Source organism: Bemisia tabaci, chromosome 6 (assembly GCF_918797505.1).
Source record: "Bemisia tabaci chromosome 6, PGI_BMITA_v3".
In the NCBI taxonomy this organism is placed as follows: Eukaryota; Metazoa; Arthropoda; class Insecta; order Hemiptera; family Aleyrodidae; genus Bemisia; species Bemisia tabaci.
The window spans coordinates 24,141,805-24,167,579 of NC_092798.1; the positions used below are offsets into that span (position 1 = coordinate 24,141,805).

At 39.1% G+C, this 25,775-nt stretch overlaps 1 protein-coding gene across 1 annotated transcript in view; it reads right to left on the reverse strand.

The window, feature by feature from the left end:
* The window catches only part of NfI (Nuclear factor I), a 285,410-nt gene that overhangs the window by 19,606 nt on the left and 240,029 nt on the right, over window positions 1–25,775 (reverse strand). Inside the window, 7 exon segments of the mRNA XM_019059222.2 lie at window positions 1,087–1,301; window positions 2,329–2,440; window positions 3,890–4,074; window positions 8,873–9,023; window positions 9,026–9,060; window positions 10,067–10,201; window positions 17,401–17,496. Of these exon segments, the coding sequence (XP_018914767.2) occupies window positions 1,087–1,301; window positions 2,329–2,440; window positions 3,890–4,074; window positions 8,873–9,023; window positions 9,026–9,060; window positions 10,067–10,201; window positions 17,401–17,496 (929 nt within the window).

Here is a 25,775-nt window from a genome sequence, read left to right on the forward strand (position 1 = left end):
TACATACCTTAAGAATATAATTTTATTACTTATGGTGATCGTTTGCACACACCGATGCAAAATAAAATAAAGACCGTTCAAGAACTCCTATTTTCCGGGAAAAATTTCAATTTTAGAATGTTTTCTCGCAAATCAGTCCAACATAAAATGGGACCTTGGTGCAAGGACATAGAGAAAATATAATGGACTCATTTAGTCATGACATGATGCATTAGCTGTCTCCTACAGATAAGATATATTCGGTTCCAGACAATAACCTGTCTCTTGCTTTAACTCGACCCCTTTGTATTGTCACTTCACTCCAATTCCAACAGTTCTAAAATAGGCATTTTTTCACCTATGAACTTCTCGTGCTGTTTTACGTACGTTCAAATCAAAATATGCAAGAAAAAACATACCGATCTTGATATTGAACTTTAGAGAAAGATAGCTGCACAAGGAGGTCGAGCGTGAGAGCATGAGAGATAGATAACCGTCAAAAGGAACTCAATGTCACTCCGATGTCAATCTGATCGCCATCGATGGAGGCATCAACAGCATTCGTTGCGTTCATGACGCACGACCAGAGACAAGAGACCCTCCACTAGTATCTTGGCCATTGTGGAAGCTTTTACTTTCGGGACTTCAGCATTCTACTGTTGACTTACCTACATGGTTGATGTTTAACAACGTGTTGGCAGTTTCGTTTTGCAAACAAGTTGAAAATAGCCGAAGTTTGCGAAACTTGTTTGGCTCATGACGTCACCCGAAGCTCATCATTGACCATGTAGGTAGGTCAACAGCCGAAATTGAGGTGATGACTGTTGCTCCCTAATAATTGTCCATAAGGAACTGTTGAATCCCCGAAAGTAAAATCTTCCACCTGTCGCTAGGAGGCCAGTGGAGGGTCTCTTGTCTCTGCGCACGACTCCACGAGTCCATTTAAATATAAGGTTTGGATAATCAGTTGAGTTAATCAAAACTTTCGACGAAAAAAAAAGAAAGAGAAAAAGAAAACAACAACTATTCTAAGATGACTTAGAGAGGGCTGAGTTAGCATTTCCAATCGTGATTAGACGGAGGAGCATGCGAGAAGCTGTAAAGTACCTGCCCGGGCTGACTGTGCAGGTGCGAGAAGTGGTACTCCCGTGACGTCACGGCGAAGGGACTGCTGACCACCGCTCGTCCGGAGTCCGGCCCGCCCTGGGCCCCGGCCACCGGCGGGCTGTTCCGACTGATCTCCCCCGGCGAGGATTCGTTCACGGGGGGTGTGATCGAGGTCGGCGGGGGAGGGGAGTTTGCCATGGAAACTGTCAACTCGCCTGAAAATAAAGCACATCGAAATCAGTTTTCATGATACGCTTTTAAACGGATAAAAACTTCACGATATTTTAAGTCCCAAGTTTAATTCCGACGTTCCAGACGCTGTGAATTCAATACACATCGAGTAGACCTCGATGGCTACTTCTACTTTACTTACACCAGACTTCGTAATTGTCCTGTTAACCGCACAAATGGATGGAGTAAGAGTCCACGCCAAATGAGTTCACACACCCAAAGACAGGGATAGAAGATTCACCACCTTGATTCTTAAATTTATTTTCCATTTAAATATGACGTCAGACGATCTGCTATTTATGTGCCTTGCTTTAGCCCCATTTTCATTGATTGTTACACTGGAAAAAACCACATTGGATCTAGAGTCCAGACTCTTAAAAACATCGACAAGAAAAAAAAACTCTTAATTCAATCAGATTTAAGCTTAAATCAAGAACCAAGCCTCTTAATTTGAGTGGATTTCCTTTTGATTTAAGCTTAAATCTGATTGAATCAAGAGTCCTTTATCTTGTCAATGTTTAAAAGAGTTTGGACTCTAAATCCAATGTGTTTTTCTTCCAGTGTAGGCTAATGTAAATTTGTACATCTGAGGGTAATTGCCTCATTATTACCTTCAGTATTTACCCTACGGAGCGTGCTCTTTCTCCTATCTCTTTCATGTTTTGTGAAAAAAAGAGAAGAAACGTTTGTTTTTTTATCTCTATTTTTACTTCTAAAATTTTAGAATATTCTGAAATTACGGGGATTAAGTTAACAACCTTTGAACTCGGATCTATGTTGTTGAAATTACAGGAGGCAATCAAACCCTTTAAGTACACAGAATGCATTAGGATATAATGCTGGGGATGCAGATTTTTCCGAGATTAAGTGTTACAACCATTTAATCCATAGGCATAGATATTGAAGGATTAGCAATGAAAGTGAGTATCCCAATGACAGTGGAGTATGGAAAAAATGATAGAGTGAAACTAATGAAGCGACAGAAAAAGAAGGACAAACCATTGAAATTACCCGTTGACCGGATTATCGCAACAGGACGGGCCATTGGAGGTGGAGGTGGGGGAGGCAACATTGAACTAGGGTAGTATTGAGATAATTTGGTTGGACTTCTTGAGGGTCCAGCCTGCAACAGAACAAATCAGAGAAATAAAATAAATGCGTATGAGACATAATACGTGTAAAAATGAATAATATACGTGTGTAGTGTCCTGTGAGAACGATGTATCGCGACATGTAGGATGTATGAGCACCGGAAAAAAAAAAACACATTGGATCTAGAGTCCACACTCTTGAAAACATTGACAAGAAAAAATATTCTTGGTTCAATCAGATTTAAGCTTAAATCAAAGGGAAATCAAGGAAAAATCTGATTGAATCAAGAGTATTTTTTCTTGTCGATGTTTTTAAGAGTCTGGACTCTAGATCCAATGTGTTTTTTTTTCCAGCCTGCAAGCGGGTATTTAACCATCGATAAATTTACCGAGTCCTAGTTCACGAGGAGAGAAAAAAGTCTTTATGTTTTAAATCTCTACGCTCCTATGCTAGCGTTTGAGTCTCCTGAAAACCTTGACCCGCGCGGTCGAAGTAGTAGGAGAACCTAAGCGTAGACTTGCAAATGTATTGTTCACTTTGCAGGGAAGATAGCAGCTCTGGGATAGGGTTAATGCCGCTGATTATGGGGTAGTTACAATCATCTTACTAAAGCGTATTCATCATCAAATCCTGAAAAACAATTCTAGTAATGAGAGGTATGTGGGCTTCTAGTTTTTACTTTTTTAATAATGAGGATATCCTACTTTGAAAATACTGGTGCCTTCTTAGAGGAAGACTATTAGCGAGTTATCCGAAGGAAAAACTTATGCCGCAAGTTTGAATAATCCCGTCAAACACAGTGCGGCTGGCGCGCACGGCTCAAAACGCATAGTAGCGCCTTTCAAGACTGCAGGATACTTCCTGCATTGCGCGGATAGCACGGTGCTGCCCGCAGCGCATAGAGGCGCCTTACAAGTATGCAGGATACTTCATGCATTGCGCGTATACCACGGTGCGCGCTCACGTCGTTACACGTGGTACTACAAACCACCGAAAAAATTGCATTGAGTTTTAAATTTATTCATTTATTCACAATTTAATTTCACGAGAGCCCTTCCAATCTCAAGGAGAAAGCAGGATGTATTAATAATAGATATTCACGAATGGGATCTCACTTCAAATTTATGATCTTTGCGATAACGAGCTAATTTTTTGTAACCGATTTTTTTTTTTTTTCGTCGCGTACTTAATGTGTGGTACCGATTAACTTTTCCGGGGTATGAGAATCCGCTTCCGTAAAAATTATTAATATGTATTGTATAGCGTTACACTAGAGCGTTACACACAGCGTTATGTAAATAATTTCAAATCAATGAGCAGCCTCCCTCTAATGTGTAGATTGCATCACACTATTAATACGTAATTTCAAATATTTTAGTATAGGAATCGTCAAAATCATTTGTTCTATTCTATATGGACTGCTGGTCAACCGTAAGGTCATACTAACTTTGGGGCATTGAATTTAGTGTACACTCCTTACCTGAGCACCTTGAGTATTTTCTGCCTCTTGGCAGACGAACGTTACGAAATCGGAAAGGGTGTCATGACCGTTTTCCGGATACTTGGTAGGACTATGTTGAGCGCCAGCCTCAGGACCAGGAGCGGACTGAGTGTAGTAGTTTACAGTTGCCAAAGACGCCACACTCGTATGCTGAGGCGGTAAACCTGAAACAGAATAACCAAAACAATTGAAACCTCTACTTCTTCAATTATTCTTTGTTGCTGAGTAGCATGAAAAATGCGTATAATTAGCATACACAACGAAATTATCTGCATTTTAGAGCCACCTTCACAGAGAGTTTCAACACAAAAGTTTGGTTAATACATACATAAAGTCGCTTATATAGCGCCGCCTCGCGCTCTGCGACGCCCAATCGCCATTGCCCCCTATCCTCCCAGTGATCATCAGGCAATTGGCACCTTCTGATCTCCTCCTCCACCCGTTGTCGCCAACCTTTCACAGGACGGAAGTTTGGTTAATACGGGAAGTAAAACACAAAATAACCCTATCCTTCGATTGACGATTTCGAGAGAAAAAGCAAGCTATTTTTCATAAAGAAATTTACTGGAAAAAATTGTCAATACCACCGTCGCGTAATCGAAAGAATGCATTTTCCAAGTATATCTTCTTTGTTTTCTGCTGTCCTTTGTTTGAAATTGTGAACCAATTTGTGAATATATATTTATTAATTTTCCAAGCGCATAGTTATAAAAAAATTAATTAGGAAGAGAATGCACAATATCTACACACACATAGCATACAAAAACATCGAAAGAAGAAAGAGAGAGGGAGAGAAATAAACAATTAAGTAAATTGAACAAGCCAAAATAGGTATAAAATGATGACACGCATGAAAATGATGATGCCGAAATCTTCTTGATAAATCAAGGTAGCCGATTTTTAAATTTCCAGTTTTCAGAGCATGGGGAAAACTCCTGAAATCAGAGGATTGCGTGCAACATCACAGTATTTGGACGTATTTCTGCCAAACGGTACTATGTGCATTAAGACATGAGCCCTGAGACTCATAAGAATATATGCATAACAGGGCTGAAGTCATCATGCATATAATTCCGTTTGGCAGAAATCGGTCAAATTGTAAAACTACAAAATCACTATTATCGGCAGCCTCGCAGATTTTCTGACATATTCGTGCTTGGAAGGATGACTGAGTTTCAGTATTGCGCGGAATTCCTTGTGAAATTTCTTTGCTCTCCCTGATTGTTCTGATTTTTATTCAGAAATCCTGTATTATTTCAATAAAAATTTAAGTTTCGAACAGCCGTAATCGAGATACGCAAATCCATAGCTCCGCCATCGATCAAAATTTTCGACTACATCTAGAATGAAGTATACATCCATATTGATAAAGTAAAGATGTGAAAAAGATGCCTTAGGCACATAGGAATGAAGCGCTGAGTTCAATTTTGTTTTCATATGGAGTCATGCAGAATTAACATACAGGCCCTATTACATTATATCGGATGAGCTCGTAATAAGGGAAGCGCTGGGTTGAGAAAGCTAAGGGCATGGCTACTCTGAAAAAAAAAATACCCGTAAGGATATAACACAAGTATGGTAATCACCAACAGACTCTGTGGTAACAATGATCGTAAATCAAATCACTTATTCACCAAAATTATGGTAGCAGGTGTTACCAGTGGCGTGGCGTGCTTTGCGATATATTCATTGATCTGTCATTTAACCTACGGAAAAAGATCGATAAACAGGTGTTCGCAACGAACACCTTAATAATCGATTCTTTACCATAGCTACAAATGGAGAAATATCGCTAATCGATCATTTACGCCTCGTCACTAGATGTTACCACATTTCTGATCATCGTTACTCCACAGCATCAGTGTGTCAGGAATCGAGTTGACCAATGATACGATTTATCATACTGATGGTAAATACAATACGCCATACTTTTTTTTCGTGTAGAATACATCCTAAGTCGCGAAAGATAACACTGAAGGAGAAAATCTTGCAAATTATGCTTTTTGAAAAGATTACCGAGAAGTAAGGAAGAAGGGACACATCGAACATCGAGAGAATGAATCTGTTTGGGAAAAAAATACGGAGAAACACACATTTTGTACCGTTATGTTTCAAGTCTCAAAATTTTCTTATAATGTAGAAATACACTTAACAAAGATTTGTACTTGATAGGAAGTTCGTGCAACAAATAAGAGAGGAATGCGTATGGAGAAAATAGCTCTGATCATTCCAATCGGAGGTAAGATATTTCTTCTGTTCTGAACATCGAAAAATTTAACATCCATAGAGAAAACCGCGAGATACCTTTTTGACGTTTTTGAGGGAATGTAACAGACATCTAGTTAAGACTGAAACAAAATCACCTGCAGTTATTTGTGAGATAACTAGAGAGAGAACGAAACAGCATAAGTGAAATGCACGAGCAAATGTTAAAAAGTTAGTAAAACTGGGTTAAAATTTATACATTTGTATTGAATCATGACCTTCAATAATCGACATTCAAACTGCAGTCTAAGTATTTACTTTATTAATAGCAATGATAATTTTAATAAATGTAACAGCTGGCAACGTCTAATTCGGGTCTTTCGTATTGGGAAATTGGCTGCCTTTTTTGACACCTATGCCTCCATGAAATGATCTATCCATACTTTTTCTATAAAGGGGATCCGGTTTTTGTAAAGATCAAACTAGCTATGTGCCGTAAGCAGTGGCGTGGCGTGCTTTGCGATATATCGATTGTTATGCCATTTAAACCTATGATAAAGGATCGATAAACAGGGTGTTCGCAGCGAACACCTTAATAATCGATTCTTTACCATAGGTTTCAATGGAATAATAATCGGTACATCGCAATTCACGCCACGCTACTGGCTGTGAGTTTATTGGCCGAATTAAATTAGCCTATGCCGATTGCCGATATTAGTGGGTGGTTTTACGATAACGGGGATAGTTTCGTCGCCGTAACATACAACACATTTTTCGGTCATATTTTTAGCAGAAATGATAATCACTCGAATTTTTTCGCGTTAATCTTCAAAGGGTTGCGTATTATAACGCTTTCTAATGATTTATTGCTTTACTTCTCACTTGATATTATGTAAATTCCGAAAATGTGCTGCGTCTGTTACGCGGTAAAAAGTCAGCGTTTCGGCCATTTATATATTAAAACTGAAAAGTAGAGCGATACATTTTTGAAAAGCGTTATAACATTTGTAGATTAATGCAAACAAATTCGAGTGATTATCATTACTACTTAAAATACGACCAAAAATTGTGTTGTCTGTAACGGCGACAAAACTACTCCAGTCATCGTGAAACCACGTAAGTAAACTTCGGCCTAAAATTGGTTTATTCCCCAAAAAACGTGAGTGGTTGAAAATGAGAAACTATAGTCTTAAAAATTATTCGAAAGCATTATATAACACGTCTATGATAGCACTTGGAAGTTTCGACTTATAGGGGACGGTATAGATAAGATAAGACCAGCCTAAAAGAGGTCACACGGCTTTCTTACAAACTCTAATGAAGGAGGAAATGCTAACTTGAAGAAAACATAACAAAGAACAATAGAACTGGGCCATGGTTATTTACTTCGGTCGCAATTTCCTTATTTCAAGGAAAATTTTTCTACTTAGGATATTGGGGTTCGGCCAATACAAAGTATAAATAGGACCGAAAAACTAATTTTTGAAACATACTTTTAACTCTCGTTACAGATTGGTACCAGTTTTTCTGCATGCTCTTTTGTTCGTCTCGGTGTCGCGCGTATTAAGGAAACAAAGTTTGGAGTCAGCATGGTGGTCACTACAGCACTATTCTGGTTGGTGCGAATTGTTGTTATGTTGATAAGTTTTCACAGTAGTCCCGTGTATGCATGTTCAGACGGTCAAGGTTGCCCGGACGGGTCTAGTTGCATTCAAAGCGTATGTATACGCGATGCAGATATAATCTTCTGAAAAATATTGATCATCATCCGTTCCAGAGTGAGGAAAAAATCTAACGCAGGCGCAAGCCCCACCGAGTTAGTTTTTGGCAGGTACTTTTACACAGAATGTACTTCAATATGTTATCCATCTTTCTCATACTCATTGTGTCCCTATGATACCTTAATCAATATGTATTTTGTTTGACAGTAAACTTCACAATGTTTTAACCATCAAAAAAAGTATTAATTTCACAATCATTTCCGTTGTTGATGTTGTTGTTGATGATAATTGAATACATCTCTAAACCTGACTGTTGGTACAAGCAGAGACCCAGATTAAATAAGGACTTTGGTCCTAGTCGCTAATTTTAAATTACCATCCCCTTCTTTTAAATAAATTTCAAGTGTCTTCTTTTGGTGTACGATGTTAATTTCATTGCATTAAACCCATCCAAAAAATTTTATGTTTACTTTGTCGATTCAATGAAAATGGTCACATTTCTTTCAGAGGCAGGGATTCCCTAAGGAACAATGAAAAAAAAAAATGCAATGACATGAATTGAAGAGCTAGGAGAACAAGGCGCATAAATACAGTTTTTAAAAAAATCGAGATGTTCATGATTTCAAGGAAAACTTGTTTTAATGTATATTCCGTGGGAAATTCGCTCCTAAATTCCAATTTTTAAGCATCAAAAAGTCAATTCAACCTTTCTCTCCGGCATAAGGATCTATGTAATTTCGAAACTTTAAATGCGTATTTCTCGAAATAGCAAAAACTGCACTTATGCACATTGTCCTCCAAGCCCCTCAATTAATCGTTAATTTGATGTCGCTCGCTTAAACTTGTCGAATTTTTTTGTCATTCCCCGGATGACTCAGTGTAAGGAAAAGATAAAAATGCCTTTCAAAAAGAAAGAAATACACCGAGATTTCTTTATTTCATATTTGGGAGGAAATCAATATGGAAAATGGCAGGCTTGGACGACGAAGACGGGACAGGTAGAGCGGATATCCGGGAAAAGCGGAAGTGTACTTACCATGCTCAACATCCGAGTGCCAGCTGGTCTGGCTGGAGAGGGAGGCAGGGCTCTGGCCGTAGTAGGCCACTTCCGGTTTCGTTTCCCGCCCAAGCTCCATTTCCTCTTCGGCTGAACTCATGCGTCGCATTCGCTTCACCCGCGGTTCCTCCCCGGGCTCCCCGTACTCCGGGGTAGCGTCAACGGGCCTGAAATAACAATAATTATGCTCATTGATGTGATATCGAGTTGCACTGGTCACAAACTGGAGATGTTGCATGTGTGAGGGATTTGTGATTTGACCATTGTTTCTTATGTAAAAGTTCGCGAGAAACACGATGGTGCCACTGGTTTTCTCTGAAATCATCTCCCAAGCTCAAAAAAAAACTCGCAAAGTGAGGCCAAAATGGAAGGGATATCCCACCCTACCCTGAGAGTCCACCTCTACATCAAAACAAACTCTCCATGCAAAGATAGGGAGCAAATACATTAGCAGGGTTGCCACTTTATTTGGGGACTCCAAAACTGAAAACACGGCAACCCTGCTAATGTATTTGCTCCCTATCATTGTATGGAGAGTTTGTTTTGATGTAGAGGTGGACTCTCAGGGTAGGGTGGGATAACCCCTCCGTTTTTGCCTCACTTTGAGAGCTTTTTTTGAGCTTGGGAGATGATTTAAGAGAAAACAAGTGGCACCATCGTGTATCTCGCGAACTTTCACAAAAGAATCAATGGTCAAATCGCAAATCCCTCACACATGCAACATCTTCATTATGCTTTGAAGCTTAATTCGCGTAGATTTCGCAGGCAAATAATAAAATCGGGCATTTTTTTTCGCTCAAATCATACTTTTTTTTCTTCTTCTTTTTTTGTGCACATTGAGGGAACTGGAAAGGGACCGGATGAAGGAGGTAGCCCTCCCTAGAAATCTACTCGGCCGTTCCTAAAAATTGGGAGGGATCGTGCTAATTAGAGCAAGGCATATCTTTCTGCTTGGAAAATGTAATTCAGTCAATTGGAGCCCACTGAGTTGAGTGATCTTCAGTGCCTTCCAGAACTCCAGAACTTCTTTTGATGACGTGCTCCTCTGCTCCCTCCGACACATTTTTTAGTTCCGCCCGTTTCTTTGCACTGAACAAATTGAAACTATGGAATTTTCGATAGTAGAAGATCAGAGCGTAAAGGGTTCTCAAGTTTAAGTTTAAGGATACTTACTGTAGCCCCCGGGTGTCATTAGCGTGGTGTGGTCGGGTGCTGGTGGAGTGTAGCTGTTACAGTAATAACCGGGGTTCTCTATTTTTATTACATTTATTGCCGGCTGCATACCGTTCGGATTATGGACAATTGACGCTGGAACAAAACAAAATAACTCGTGAGGATACTGCTTGATTCACGCACAAATGTCGTGAAATAGAAATGAAAAGAAAGCTTATTTACGATTTTGAATCATAGAATTGTGCGCAGACTTATTTGAGGACTGAAAGTGTTATTTTGGAGTTAAACCTTGGATCTATGAATGCTAAATGTGATCAATGCAAGTGCAATGTGCGTTTCATTCTAAAAGTCAATCAGATCCGGCGCAATTTAATAGCTGTTGGCATAACGGATTAGTTCGTCGCTCTAGTCCACGAAAACACATTATTTTGAAAGAATTAGTGTTAAATGATTGGAAGTTCATGGATAACATTCGGAATTACAAAAGTTCTATAACCTTCGCGAGTTTCCCTGAAACAAAAAAAGAAATACCTAGAAACGGACCCTGCCGTTTCAAAAAACAAGGTTACGTTTCATACAGATATAAACTGTAAAAACGCCAAAAAATATTCTAGGAAAACACTGTTCTAGGAAATTTGCCAAATATTTCTTCTCTATTTTTTCAAAGCTGTATTTTTAAAAGTGCTATTAAGGAGAACATTTGACTTGATCTCTACCTTGGCAGATTTCAATGACGGGCAAGGTGTCATAGAACGTCTACACACATATGACCGTGCAGCAGATTGAACCGTGTGGTGGCAAAAAAAGTTTTCAAAAATATTTTTCCTTGAAAGTTAAGGATGATTATCTGGATTCTGGTGTGGCAGAGGCCATTCGTAACAACTAGATTAACAGACAGTAAATCACGTCACGCCCACTTTTTTGAGTGAAAGTCTTTGAGATTACTCTAATGACAAGCTACCGTATTTCGATCCTAAAGTCTCACTCTCAACGCTGTATATGAAATGAGTGATTTATCGATTAAATAGCCTAATCACCTATACCTACAATAGGATTATAAAGTTGAGCATGTCTTAATCATATTACAACCAGAAGCGGGTAAGGTGCTGCATACTTTGTAAGTGTAGGAACGCGGTCTAATTGCCGCGTAAAATTTGTAATAACAGTCATCTATTTGAATACAACAGCGCGGTAATTTATAGGTTGGCATACTGTGGTTGTGCAAGGATGATTTAAGTACCGGTTCCCAAGTGTGGATGGTTATTACGCACCTCATTTGCGCAATTAACTACTATCCAACCCGACCCTGCTGTCAGATGACAGGAAAATTCCAACATTTAGCCTTTTGAATGGGTATCTAATTGATATATTTCTAGACGTTTGACAACAATTCTAAAACAATGTTGTTAAATTGTGATAAAATGTGAAGTTTTACCGTAAAGTTTATGTGAATTGTATACAGGTTTCAAGTAATCTGACAATACTTTGGACTGTTTTGTTGAGGTAGGTCCACTGGTCCTAAAAATACTTTTGGCGCGTATACGTAGTATACCGCCTTTGCGATCGTTTCGAACCCTGCTCGATACAATAACCGAGTCCCTTAGTTCCTTACCGAAAAGTGACTACCGCGAACTTCTGAGATTTTCCAAAGCGTGTAAAAAGTTTATTTATCCATCAATAATTATGATTTAAAGTTGTTTCTCATTCTGGGGCTCATTAGTTTATGTGCAGTGAATACCAAGAGTCTACGTTACTTGGTTTTTTCAAAAAAAGCCTAAGAATGCGACGCGCTGATTTAAATTATGCATATATAAGCAGAATCAAGCGAATTGATTCGAGGATGGCTGAGCAGGTCGGCACTCTCGAAATGAGAATTTAACTCCTCCGTTTTGTTCAAAACGTTGCTTTGACAGATCTGTAACCTCGGTTATAATTTCCAAAAGTTGGTACCCGTGCTCTGATAGTGCAATCTGTGTAAGTGCAATCTGTGATGAGCCTCGAGACTCAATAGACCATTAGCTAAACGTGGCTCATACAGGAATCCACTTACCCCTCTCTTTCCCACGCTCCTGCTCACTGCGTCGGCGTCTCGACGAACAATAGCTAATGACGGTTGCCAAGCGATGCCGGGATCCTCAGCCCCTCGCAAAATTACTTACGCTTCATTAACCATTTCACCGTCACGCTAGGATTCGTCCAATTTTCAAAAAAAATTGTTTCGCGAGTTTTTAGCAATTTTTTCCTTACTCTCCGTTAAAACACGAATTAAAAGAGGTCTCATTCATAAAAATCGGCCAAATAGAAGAGAAGTTACAGTATTCGAAATCCGAAGAAATCAACAAAACTTCTCCAAACAAAAAATAAAATGAAGGGGGAAAAAAGAAATGTATAAATTACAATTTAATATGATTGACCTCAGAATGTGACAAGCAATTCAATTATAAAAAGGAGAAAAAATTGAGTGAAATTACAAAAAATTAGCCTCTTGCAAGGGGCTTCCTTGTATGAGTTTTGACCTGAAGACAAGTAAATCCCGTTATATTATTAAAACGAAATTGACTCCATAGTTTAATGCCTTAGTTTCTTGAATACGATTATTTTAAGCACTCGATTTATATCAGCAATTTTACCCATGAGGTGATTTCCTGAGAGCTGATAATATCACGAATTTCTCATAGAGCCCTTCAAAAATGGCTTGCTTTTTGGGCAGCCGATTCGGCCATCAAACCGGGGTTTAAATGGAAGCTGATAATAACACAAAGCTCTGAGAACAATTTTAAGATGAGTATAGGAACGGTTTGTACATTACGAGGAGAGGCGGGCATTCTGTTCAGCATATCGATACATAAGTATTTTCACACGTAGAATTCAATTTTCACGTCAGGGAGTCGACATATTTTGATTTTTTCGATTTTATACGGAAAATTTATGGTTTTTCGGGATTGAAATTACTTACAATTGTTTCATGAAAAATGAATGCACCCAAAATGACTATAGCATTTTGACTTTCACATACCTACGTGCACTCACTAAATTGATTGGTAAATTCAAAGAGTGGGTACATCGACCTGGTATATCAAGTTTCTGCGATTTTTTACGGCAAATCGGTAGATTTTCGGGATGTGGATTGCTTACTTTCAATTCATGAATGAATAAAGCATGGACATGGTTGAGCTTCTTTGCATGAAAAGACGTTTAAAATAACAAAATCAAGACATATTTAATACAATTGCATTTATATCGAGTCAATTTCTTTTCAATAATATAACGGGATTTATAATACCGGTGATTTGGGTATTTTAACCCCAAAATACCTTTAAATCGACTTTATCTTCTAGGAATTCGACAGAATTTTTCCTTTCTTCGCTTAAATTTTTCCGTAGCACTTTTCCTCAAGAATCTGATAAGATTTTGCTTGAGGCGGATCAAAAAACTTAAATTTGTTCGAATAGCTTTCTAGATTCACAATACACGGTCTCGTCAAGGTGCGTCGTTGACCTTGCAGTGTTGGATCGTGAATTCTCCTGTTGTGCTGCTTGCCTTTTTTGAAATCTCTGTAAATGAAAACTAAAGGGGTTGATATGTGCGAGTTAATGACGCGCCTTATCAACACATTGTGTTGGAGTTCACTGCTTGTTCAGGTTTTGGATGCGTGCTCAACATAGTCTTAAGTTTGACAAATTGAAAAATTTAAGTTTTAACTTAGGTACTTCTTGTTCTACTCATGAAAGAGCAAACTGACGGCTCAAAAAGTATGTGTCTAAATATATCGATGGAAAAAATGGGGGGGGGGGAAACATCTTATATTTACCTCGAAATTTGTCTTTTTTGCTCGAAGTTGACTTCATTAATACTGAGGAAGAAATGCTTAGTTCAAGACGATGGTAGCATACAATTAGTAAATTTACTATCGATCCAAGAAGTACTATTTTTAGGCAAAATTTAAGGTTAATCATAATTTAGTGACGCAAAGTTCTCTCGTATTCTATAAAGGAATGATATTGTACACTATACCGTTGCAAAAATTCAAACATTTAAAAAATCACGAGCTAAGAAAATTACATCACCAAACTACTTCATGTTTACCTACGTAAGTCTGATTTTCAGCAAGCCTAACCCGAGGGCCCGCCTTCAAGGTACAATTAATCTATACGAATTGGAATTGCCAAGGACTTTTGTTCCCGTGCATAAATTCAACTACAGCTTTCCGCATTTTTTTTCTATCTTCTTTCCTTTTGTAAGCTACGATAACGCTCCGTAACCTTTAATTTATTTATTACTTGATATAAAAGACGGATATGAAACAGCAAGATTCATGAACTGCAGCTCCTCAACAATAAAATGCAAGACCTCCACCCTGCTCAGCAGGAGGCGAGTGAGCCGAAGGATTGCGTAAGTGATGCCAGATGGTAGATAAAATAGATTCAGCTCTCTTATGTGTTAAGTTTTAACAAACACGAAAAAAAAAAAAAGTTTTACAAGCAACAGATTCTAGTGTAAAGAGCGTTTATTTCACACGGAGAAAAAAAACTTCGTGCGTGGGACCCGAAGTTGAGGTCATATGGATCTCTGAAGTTTTCTGATCACACATCCGAAAACTTGAGGTCGAGCTGCCGAAGTTCGGGTCAGACATCTGAAGTACTTCGATACATATACCGAAGGGTTCGGGTCACACATCTGAAGTACTCCGGTACGTACCGTAGTGCCTCGATGTCTGGGGGCTTTAGTAGAAGAGCCCCACCATGGCAAAATTGTCAATCAACTTCCGAGACACCCAGTGGACGCTCCGGTCCGACCCCCTCCCCTCCACACTCCCTCGCGCGATTTACGTACCCTATTGCCGTGCTGCCAAAACCCCTAAAATCAACAATCAAGCCAACGAACCAAAATAAAGTAACCAAACCTAACCTAACCTAACCTAACCTAACCTAACCTAACCTACCCTAACAAGAAAAACACGAAAAATACAAAATGAAAATAAACAACAATAAGAAAACAATGAAATCAGAACTAACGCAAGTGTGACGGGCAGTTACTGAATAGACTCCGCCGCTCTGAACTTTGACCGAACATCACACCACCGACCTCACACATTCTTCCTCCCTCCCCACCCATCATTTTCCGGCTGCAGTTTGTTTACCCGTTTTGCAACCGCACTCAACCAGCCGTCCACCTGAAGCGTCCACCGGGTGTCTCGAAAGTTGATCGACAATATTGCCGTGGTGGGGCTCTTCTACTAAAGACCCGATGTGTGACCAAAACTTCGGCAGCTCGACCTCAAGTTTTCGGATGTGTGATCAGAAAACTTCAGAGATCCATATGACCTCAACTTCGGGTCCTCATGCACGAAGTTTTTTTCTCCGTGTGAAATAAACGCTCTTTACACTAGAATCTGTTGCTTGTTAAAAATGTTTTTTTCGTGTTTGTTAAAATCTTAACACACGAGAGAGCGTAATATATTTTATCTACCACTTACACACTACCACTTACACACTACCACTTACCACTAGAATCACTTACGCAATCCCTCGGCTCACTCGCCTCCTGCTGAGCAGAATGATGATCGATTATCAATAATCCTCCATTTGAAGCTATGGTAAAGAATCGATTATTAAGGGTTTCGATAAGGACACCCTGATCATCGATCCTTTTTCAAAGGCTTAAATGGCAAATCAATCAATACATCGCAAAGCGCGCCACAGGCCACGCCAATGGTTAAAATGACATAACTATGAAACCTGATGGGTGCCTACGCCTTAAAACCGCATTCCGATAAATGATGAAAGATGAATGAAATCCTCCCTTAGTGGAGGCTGATATGGGGGTGCCGGTGCCGCGCTCACCCCTTTCGAATTCACTCGGAAAAGTTGGCTCCCCTATGCTGGAGTGACCCATAGACCTACAAAACTAAACTGCCACCCTATATTTACAAGCAGGGGTGATCCCTGAAGAGATTTGTTTCCGTGATCGCTTCATACGGACAAAAAGGGAGGGTTCGGACTTTGGGGTGAAATTAGGGTAAATTGAGCTTGTTGATCGCATGACGGCATGACACATTAACACAAAACAAGAGAGAGTTTTGCCAAACGTGAGCTTATAGTAAGATTGGAGTAATTCGTTGTTCTTTCTTCATTTTCTACGTTATATTCTAATGCATCAGGCCTTTAATACATGAAACTCTTTGGATGTTTAAAGACACATGTAAGCTCTGAGTGATGAGGCTGGGTTTTTTGCCGCTTAGATCAGTGGCAGAATTAGACGAACCGGTATCTCATTTTCAGTTTTCCAAGCATTTTTTAATCTTGATGTTTACACCCTTGAAAGAATCTGCAATCTTTCTATATATTTTGGATCCGCATAAACATATATGTAGCTCCTGTATTTGTATCCAAATATATTTCTTAATAATCCGACACAAATCCTAACTTTCAACCTCAGTAGACGGTCATGACAAAGAGATAATACAGCAGGTGGAGACATTTTATACCGTGATAACCGTCGAGGGTAAATGAAAAGAAAAGAACTAAAAGAAGAAGAAAAAGTAAAGCATCCCTCACTCATCCCAATCAAAGTCGCTACCACAGGCTGGTCGAAAAATTCATGAAGAGAAACCGAAAGGCTAATGAGAATGAATAGAATTCAAACCACACACAAGTAGATTAAATTGCCTACGCATCCAATGTAAGGCGTTTTAAGGCGCGTAGTGAAGAATACTGAACGCATAGAATAATACGATTGAAGCTTTCAAGTCCTTACTGTTTTCATTGTATATTTGGTGGCCTTGCGTTTCATTTTGGATACACAAACTTGATTTTAAAAAAGTTTTTTGTTGTTGTTATTATTATTATTATTGTTGATCAATAATAGGCTTCATATTAAATGTATTAACAAATACACAACGGAGATTAATTTTACGTTGTTTTCTGGTTTTTTTTTTTTTTTTTTTCTTTGCAAGTCGAATGATGATAGTGAAACAATCGATTTTGGATATCGCAATTTAGTTTTCAAATACAACAAATCATTAAAAAAATATGATTCTGAATCAAAACTCATACTATCTCCGTTGATGAGATTAATTTCATTAGGTCTCCCCTGAATTTTACTAGAGAAATTTAAGGAAATACATCCAATCTGGAATTGAGCACGCTGTTTTTAATTCAAAGCCTGAAGATTTTGAACGGGACTTTATGAGAGCAGAATTTAATGAACTCAAAATGAGCTATGGGATACATGTACCCCCATCACTAGAAAAGGACATAGAAAGGCTGATGGAAATAAGCAAATTCAAGGATGAATTAAGTTGAAGGATAAGTAAGAAAAGTGATTAAAATTACCTTTTGACAGTCGCCATAGCTCTTTGGATGAAAAAACTCCTGTGGCTAATATTGTGTCATTGCAGACGACGCCATTATAAGGATTATGAGAGTACCCTATGAACAGTAAAAATTTTGATTTAGAAATCATATCAAATAATTAAATGTTGCTTTGATCTAATGATGGTGCTAAGTATAACAAAGCATTGACTTACCTTTTGATGTGCATAAAAATTGGCTAGTTTGATTCGATGACTAAAATTAGTACCGATTAATTGCTCAAATATTATTGGCGCACAGTTTTTCTGAATATTCGAATGATGCAATATTTCTCTCGAAAAAGTATTTTTATTCGGGAGAAGGTTACATTTGTGCTTTACATTTTCAATGCTGTGAAGGAAGTTACGATCAAACTTCCGTAAAAAACGCAATGAAAAGATCCATCCGTTTTCCAGAGACATCGTCTTTTATCAGTGGAAATATGGAAACAACTGAGTGTTCATGTTTCTTCTTGGCTTATCAATCCTGAAGACTTCTCTATTTAGAATTTAACCTCATAAGAGAGTTAAATCAAGTCATGAATCATTTTTTACTAGTAAAACTACAGTTTTTGCGTTGGATCAGTTTTTATGCACAATTATTATTGGTCATGCTGCTAACTTTAAATTAGTTTTTAAAGCAGTTGATTTCTTCAAAAATTCATTTTATATCTGAATGAAATACTTGACGGGGTCAAAACTTGAGCACTCCAGCACGTGACATCTCGTCAAATTCAAGTAGGACGCGTAATTCAAGTAGGACGCGTTAAAATTATATAAAACTTTCAAAATTGATTCATGAATGAGGACTAAATATTCGTACTTCATTTCGTTTGATCCTTGCCGTGCGTCCGATTCCCCAGCCCATTCCTTAAAACCTTTGCAATTGGTGAAAAATAATCTTCATTCCCGTTTGTGACACTGTGGAGGTCTAAAATACGAGAGCCAATCAGAACTGGGTACGTATTGTCTTTACTCTTAGTATAAAAGGGCTCTACGTGGTTCCGCTCTTTGTTCATCAATATTGTGATTCTTAATTTGGTTCCCTGGTTATAGCTGTCTACTAAAGATATTTAAACGTGGAAGTCAGTGCGTTTAGCTTCGAAGTGGTAATATTAAAAAAAGATCGCTCAATTTTCTCTCCCGATGCTCTCAGTATGGCATGGCAGTGGTAGAAATGCAAGGGGCAGAGGGTGCAAAACCGAATAGCTAGGGGGGTTGGGCGTGCGGCACACCTGCGCCCAGGACTCGCGCCTCTCGGCCAGTAACGCTTGGGGGGCGGATCTTCCCCCTAGAATACTGCCATGCGCCAAACGCGCGTATGGGGTTCCAGCGATTCGGGGGGCTGCGCGCATTCGCCACCGCCACGCAGCCGCGCTCCAGGGCCCTGCCCCGAAAACCATCTCCCGGCGAACCGGCGAGAGTGGAAGTAATTAAAATCAAATCATACAGCAGATTTTCCCGACTATCCCGAGTGGAAAATTATTTTATTGGGGGCTCGATGACGGGGAGGGTTATTCGCTTTGCTTGAGTTTTTCATCCGAGCTTCGTTTCGGCAAATCGAGCGTTGAGATCTTGTTGAGTCCGTGGAGTCTTTAAGCATGAAGCGAAGTACTTTTACAAATTGCAAAGAATACGACGGTATACTTTTATAGATAAAAAAAATATAATAAAAACAAGCGGGAAAGTTCTAATACTATCGTATTAGAAAAGCGCTCAGGTGTTAGTAAATGTATTTAGTAAAGAAAGGACGTATAAACTCCGTCGATTTGGCTGGGAAATGGAAATAAAACATCAGCTGATAGCAAACAAAGGTTACCGAGGAAACCAGAAACGCGTATTATTGTTTCCCGAAAATGAGCTCACCGTTGAGCTCATCAGGCGCGTTTTTTTTTAGGCTTCATTTATTTTCAACGATCAATTTCGATAAGAATTACTCTACCGCTAAGAAATTTTTTATAGACAAACGATCGAAACTACCTGCGCATTACGTTAAAAGCATAAAATACAGTTTTTTCAGCTTTATTTATTTAAAAAATGGACCCCCCCCCCCCCCAAAAAAGCCTACACATCGATGAGCTGGTGCGCCATTTAAACGCATTAGCACTAGTATACTAGTACTCAGAGGCAAGTTGAAATAAAAAAGCACTGCCTATCGGCTGAGCGCTTAATAGACAGTAATAGACGGTAAAAGGCGGGGACGAGGCTGATAAAACACACAATAATTACAAATCGCGGGACGTTTAAAAAAACCGGGGACGGTGATATTGTTCTTAGCTTTTGTTTTCTTAGATTATTTAATTCTTTTTGACGGTTGATAATGACTGGAAGATTACTTTTAGTGAGACTTTTAGTGTATACTTTCAACAAGTTCCGAAAAATAGCTGTAGACTTTCAATGAAAATATCGCAAAGTAACTGATGAATGAGATTTTATTCCCCCTCGCTCTACTTTTTAAGTGTGACAGTTCGCAAGAAGGTAGATATTAAAAAATTATGAGGTGAGCATTTTAGTATGGTTCATTAATGTCTTGGTCCGATCTTTGTCAAGTGTAGTCTGCAAAAATTTCGATTTGAAGATTCCGATAGAAGACTCTCCCTAGAGTTCTGCAAGTGCCGAGGTGGATAATTCAATTTGTGTGTGGGAAAATGACGTTAAGTTGCATTACTTATATTCTTGCGATTTCGTTCGCTGAACATGAACGATTTGAATTATTTTCAGTTTTTCATAGAAACTACGTTTTTTGAAGTAAAAAGTTCAAACCACCATGACATTGACTTTAGTTCGCCATTTTCGTATCAAACGTCACTTATGTCTACAAAACGTCAAAGCTACGTGTCACACCACAGAGGTCCCTGAATTTCAATTTTTCTCATTGTCCAGAGATTGACATACTTGATGGTTCCGCTCTAGAACCCAGAGTTTGAAGCCTGTCACAATGAGCTTCAAAATAGTATCCTATATCACCGTACCGGCGGCATCCAAATATTCTCTTGATCAAATCACTTTCAGAATTAAAAATATTAGAGTTATATTGCTTATCGAAAAATTAAGCTTGAATCTTTAAACAAAGTTTTCAATTCTCTCTTCAAGTACTAATCCCATTAATTTTTATACTGTTTCGTATACCGACCTAAGAATGAGAATGAAAACAATGCTTTCATCTTTTGAAAAAAAGAAGAAAAAGAAAGCTCTTAAGATTCAGTTTCTCAAAATTTTGCCGAGGTGCGGGCGACTAAACGCCTTGAAGGAACGATGCTCTAAATTAAAAAGAAGGCTTAAGAGAAGATGTGAAAGCGTGAAAAGACGCGAATTTCATTCCAAATCTTGGCTCTTTTTCAAGCGCAATTAAGACGATCGAAAACCTTTGTTAAGGGGTGGTTATCCCTCATTAGTCAGTTTAATTTATCTGAGCCCTTATCCACTAAATTAAGACCTATTGTCCCTGCGTCTACTTCGGATCGTCTACTCTTGACTTAACTGGCGAAAGAAAGAAGAGAGGGAGAGAGCGGACTCGCGAAATATTACCCTCCTCCCCCAAACGCGCAGAACGATAAATACACTCACGAGGTAGGACGGGCCCTAATGCGTCACAGAGGTATTATGCTGAGAGAGGGATGTACAATTTACCGTCACATAATTTGCAAATTTAATTGCATCAAAACAGTACCTACCTACTTCTCGTAGATTTTAAATATAAATGGTAGTAAAGACTTGACATTGGGTCGGAATGTCTAAAGCTAATTTCCGTGCTTCATCACATATTTTCATACTGATTTATCGGATTAAACAAAAATGATTTCAACTGTAATGTTCTGTTATAATTAATTTTTTGAATAGAAAAATACGCAAAATTCTGCATTCGAATTTTGGGAGTAGGTTCTATAAGAGCTTAGGGAGCTTTGTCAACTGTTTCAAGGCGTTATTTTCCCTGGTAAAAATTGGCGATACGAGCTGCGTTTCAAAATACCATAGGAGTTCTTATAGCCGACTAAAGAAGGCTATTGAAAATCATATAGCTGGCTGTGGAAAGCGGAGCAAATCACATAGCCGGGCTATACGAAGCTATAACAAAGTATACAGTTGGGCCATAGTTCCTATCGCCGGGCTTTACACTTCATCGCCATTGGCTATAAAAGGCTATAAGAAATTGTGTAGAAATTCGTGTGCTTTGGAAATCATTAAGTTTGATACGGAACTACCTTGATGTTTACAAAACACATTATGTTTTCCTTTAAAACATATTGTTTTTTCATCAATTAAAATGAGATGGTCCGTACAGAGTGTGCAAACATTTCAAAATCATGAGTTAAAAAACGCCGACTCCACGAGATTAAATACTAGAGCCTAACGCAAAGCGGAGCGGCGACGCATTGGCGCCTACAAACCTAACAGGGATACTTCACGCATTGCGCGGCGACGCACTGGCGCCTACAAACCTAACAGGGATACTTCACGCATTGCGCAATGCGTGAAGTATCCCTGTTAGGTTTGTAGGCGCCAATGTGCGTTTCGCGCTCTCTGCCCGCCCGCCGCGCCGCAGCGTGCCACGGCGTCTGAAGCAACTATTTCACACCAGAGGTATTGCACAGCTTTCCTCGCAAAATAAATCAAGATACTACGGCACAAAAAGAGAGCGGTAGTCCAAAAACTAACTAAGTCCTAGTATCCGTATTTAGTAACGTTTAGCATAAACTTTATCGTCTGGCTGTTGTTTAATCGCCATCGGCTATAAAAGGCTATAAGAAATTGTACAGCCTGCTACAGAAGCTATTGGAAATCTTACAGCCGGCTTTAGACTCGTCGTGAGGCTCGTCCTTGACCAAATGGTAAGTTTCAATGTTTTTTTCTTTTTCTTTATTTGTCTAGCTTTCATTTTACCTTTCTTTGTTCTCAGAGATAAGAGAGAGACTGCAGCAATATCAAATAAGACGTCCGTGATTTTTTTCCAAGAAAGTTTGGCAATGTGGCCGGCGGATGCCGGGACGTTTGGCGGACGATAAAACACCATTCGTCGTTGGCCCTTAATAGCCCTTCCTTCCTGGGTCGGAGTCTACCCCTGTGCCCAGCGTCCATCCCTGCGGAAAACTGGAGTTTATTTAAAACCACACCGCCTCTCCTCCTCCACTCCCACCCCCAAAACAACCGGCGAAAGTGACCTCTGTTTTCTGCTTCGTTTACCCGTGCCTTTACACCCTCACCCTTAGAATTGGATTATGGCGTTATGTCAAGCTTTCATTTTTTCTTGCTCAGCCCTTTGGAATTCTGGAAGGGAAATCAAGAGAAAAAGAGAATGTCGATATACGTGGGTTAAAAATCATGAGCATCGTTTTCTGCCGCAGAAATAAATTACAGGGAAAGACCGAGACTCGCATATTTGGAATAGCACATATCATATGAATCAGTTGTTTTCAAATGGGAACAAGTCCATTTTAGCATGAGCCTTGAGTTGCATAAGAGGACATGCTAACTAAGACTCGTCAAGAAATAGAACAGTTCCCTTTTGAAAACAACTGATTAATATAGGATGATGACGTATTTAGGTAGAAAAATCGCGAATATCACAACTTGTAGAATCAATCAGTCGTCAATTGAAATTTCGAATTCACCTCGGGACTTGAATTCGATTTTTGAATTGATGCAATCGATGTCAGAAACTTCATCCTTCACCAGAATTTTTGTTTCGTCATTTCTTTCTGTTTTTGTGTTTTGTCGATTCAAGTCTGGTGTTTTCGCAATTTACTGTGTTTTAATGTTCCGTATTTTCTAATTTTCTCCTTAATTTCATTTAAAAAAAAAAAAAAATCTGAACTCTGATTGACTCCTGCTATCACCGATCATCGGCATCACTCGGCACTGATCAATTCGTTTGATGAATGATATTCGATCGCGAAAATTCGCTTATTCATATTTTACTCTCCACTAATCTAATGGAAATGCTTAAATTGGGAAATAGAGAACAGCGGAAGCAGGATCAAAAGAAAAAGAAAGAGAAGAAGGAGAAGAAGAGAAGAGAGAGAAAAATGAGAAGAAGAAAGGAAACAGGAGAGAAAAGGAGGGAGGAGAATGTGACGAAGAAGACGGGAAAGAGAAAAATATAAAAGATGAGGGAGAAAACGGATTTAATGCTAGAATATTAACTTTTATGATATCGTAACCTTCCAGGCAAAGTATCACAAGTGCCATGCGACGTTTAAAAATTTCCGCCGCCATTTTATTTTTTTACAGAGAAATTTTTCAACGAAGCTGTCCGAAAATTTCACTAAATTTTCTTTGTGCTGCCGATAAAATTTAGTGAAATTTCCAAACAGATTCAACCAACAATTTCTCAGTAAAAAAATAAAATGGCGGCGGAAATGTTTAAACGTCACATGCGCTTGAGATACTTTGCCTGGAAGGTGACGATATATCAAGTAAAAAATGAATAAAAATAATAAAAAAAATCATTTTTTTGTCTTTGCAATCTCAGTTATAGGAATCACCCTGACCATTGGTAACCCTTTAAAAGTTGAATCGTATGCTGCACAGACACTGAGTAAGCTCGAGAGGCACATCAACTTAAAACTATACGTCCTTCCCCGGAAGACGAGAATATTTTTTTTTAAGCCGGGACGCGGGGTCGAGACAAAACGTCGCCCTCCTGACATAAGTGCGTAACCACCCTTGGCGATGAACCCTATCGTCCATATAACTCAACGCTATCCCGGGCTCTTCTAAAACGGTAGTTACGCCCTTTCGTCAGCCAAGGGACTAAGAGGGGAGGGCCGAGAGCCCGGAACTCGCTGCGCCGGAGCCTGCATAAATACGTCGTCTCCCGGACGAAGAAACTTAACTCCATTCCAATGCTGCCAAATTGACTCGAACAATACATTTATTTTACAAAGTGTACCTGAGCAATTTCTATCCACAATTTGTCTGATTTTTGCGTGGAATCTAAAGAAAAATCAGAGAAATGTTCAGTTAATAATTCTCAAGATTCTCCCAGTAAAAATACAATTTCCGAGGGGAAGTTTGGCATCAATGCAATGGAGTTACGTTCTTTCGTGGTCGGGACGACGAATAGTGTCGCCAGAGCCCTGGGGCCCCGGCCCGGAGCGAGGGATGATCAGGCGAGTGGAACATAATTCTGATTTATTAGTAATCTTCATGTTAAGATAGTCGATACTGCACCCCTTCCTCACCCCCCGCCCCGCCCCCTGCGCGCTCCCAGCACCATGTCAAGAGGGTGGTTGAATCTAGTGTTCTTCGCGATGTCTATCTTAGGGAGATGAGCCACGCCGGCTGGTCGCTTCAATTGTTCCCCGAACACTAAATCAATTGACCCCCCCCCCTTCTTCTATTCCCTTTCCTTCGCTCGTTCTTGGAGAGTCGTCGGAGTAGCACTCAGCATCGGCGTTTCGCCCGTATTTCGTCTGGGAAAAAGACGCGAACATTAGGAGGAAAGGAAAAGTTCAACGAGGATGAGATCGAGTTGTGCCGATTGTGGGCGAAAAGGAGTGAGAGCTATCATTGTGTCAACTATCTTTGCTACTTTTTAATTTAAAAACGCCGTAACGTAACTCTATTAAAAATTATACATTTTTTAACCACACATTATGTGGATTGCATTTTGCAAAAAGGAACCACTAGCATTGCAATGATGCTAAGATTGTGCAACTTCATCCTTTGCAATAAAATTGCGGAAATTGGGAAAAACTATGAAATTTAGAAGGTAATTTTTGTCTTAAATTTACAGTTTTTAGCGAGTAAAATAGAAACTATTAAGGGATAATCGGGTTTTCCCTCTAAGACAAAAGAAGTTGCACAATCTTAGCAACATTGCAATGCTAGTGGTTCCTTTTTGCAAAATGCAATCCATGTGTACTTTTGCGAGAAAACCTAATCGTAATGTTGCTTTATTTTGTCAGCTTAAGTTCTGAGTGGTATACCAGAATTTTTCTACAGTCGTGTAGAATGAATGATCGTAAATTTGTTTGCCAATAAAACATTCTATCGGTAAGAAATTGCTGAAAACGCTAGAATGGAAATACAGCGTTTTTACCTTGGAACGACGCATAATAAAATCAAAAGTCGTTGTAGGTTCTTGGAGTAAGTATACTTCAACTCCGTTCAAACAGTTCCGTTCCAGAGAAACAGTGAATCACATGAAGAGAATTCCACGGAATTTCAAGGCACAAAAAATTGAAAAAGGTTTCATAAATTGATACATTGATACGTTCTAACAACTTTTTTCATGAGCGCCAAGACTGCTCGTATGATTCACATTCTTCATGGTAGAATTCACCGTAATCACTCGATTGACCAAGACGGATTCATGGACAGTTACCGTCACATGCAACCTTATTTGGGGTAACTTTT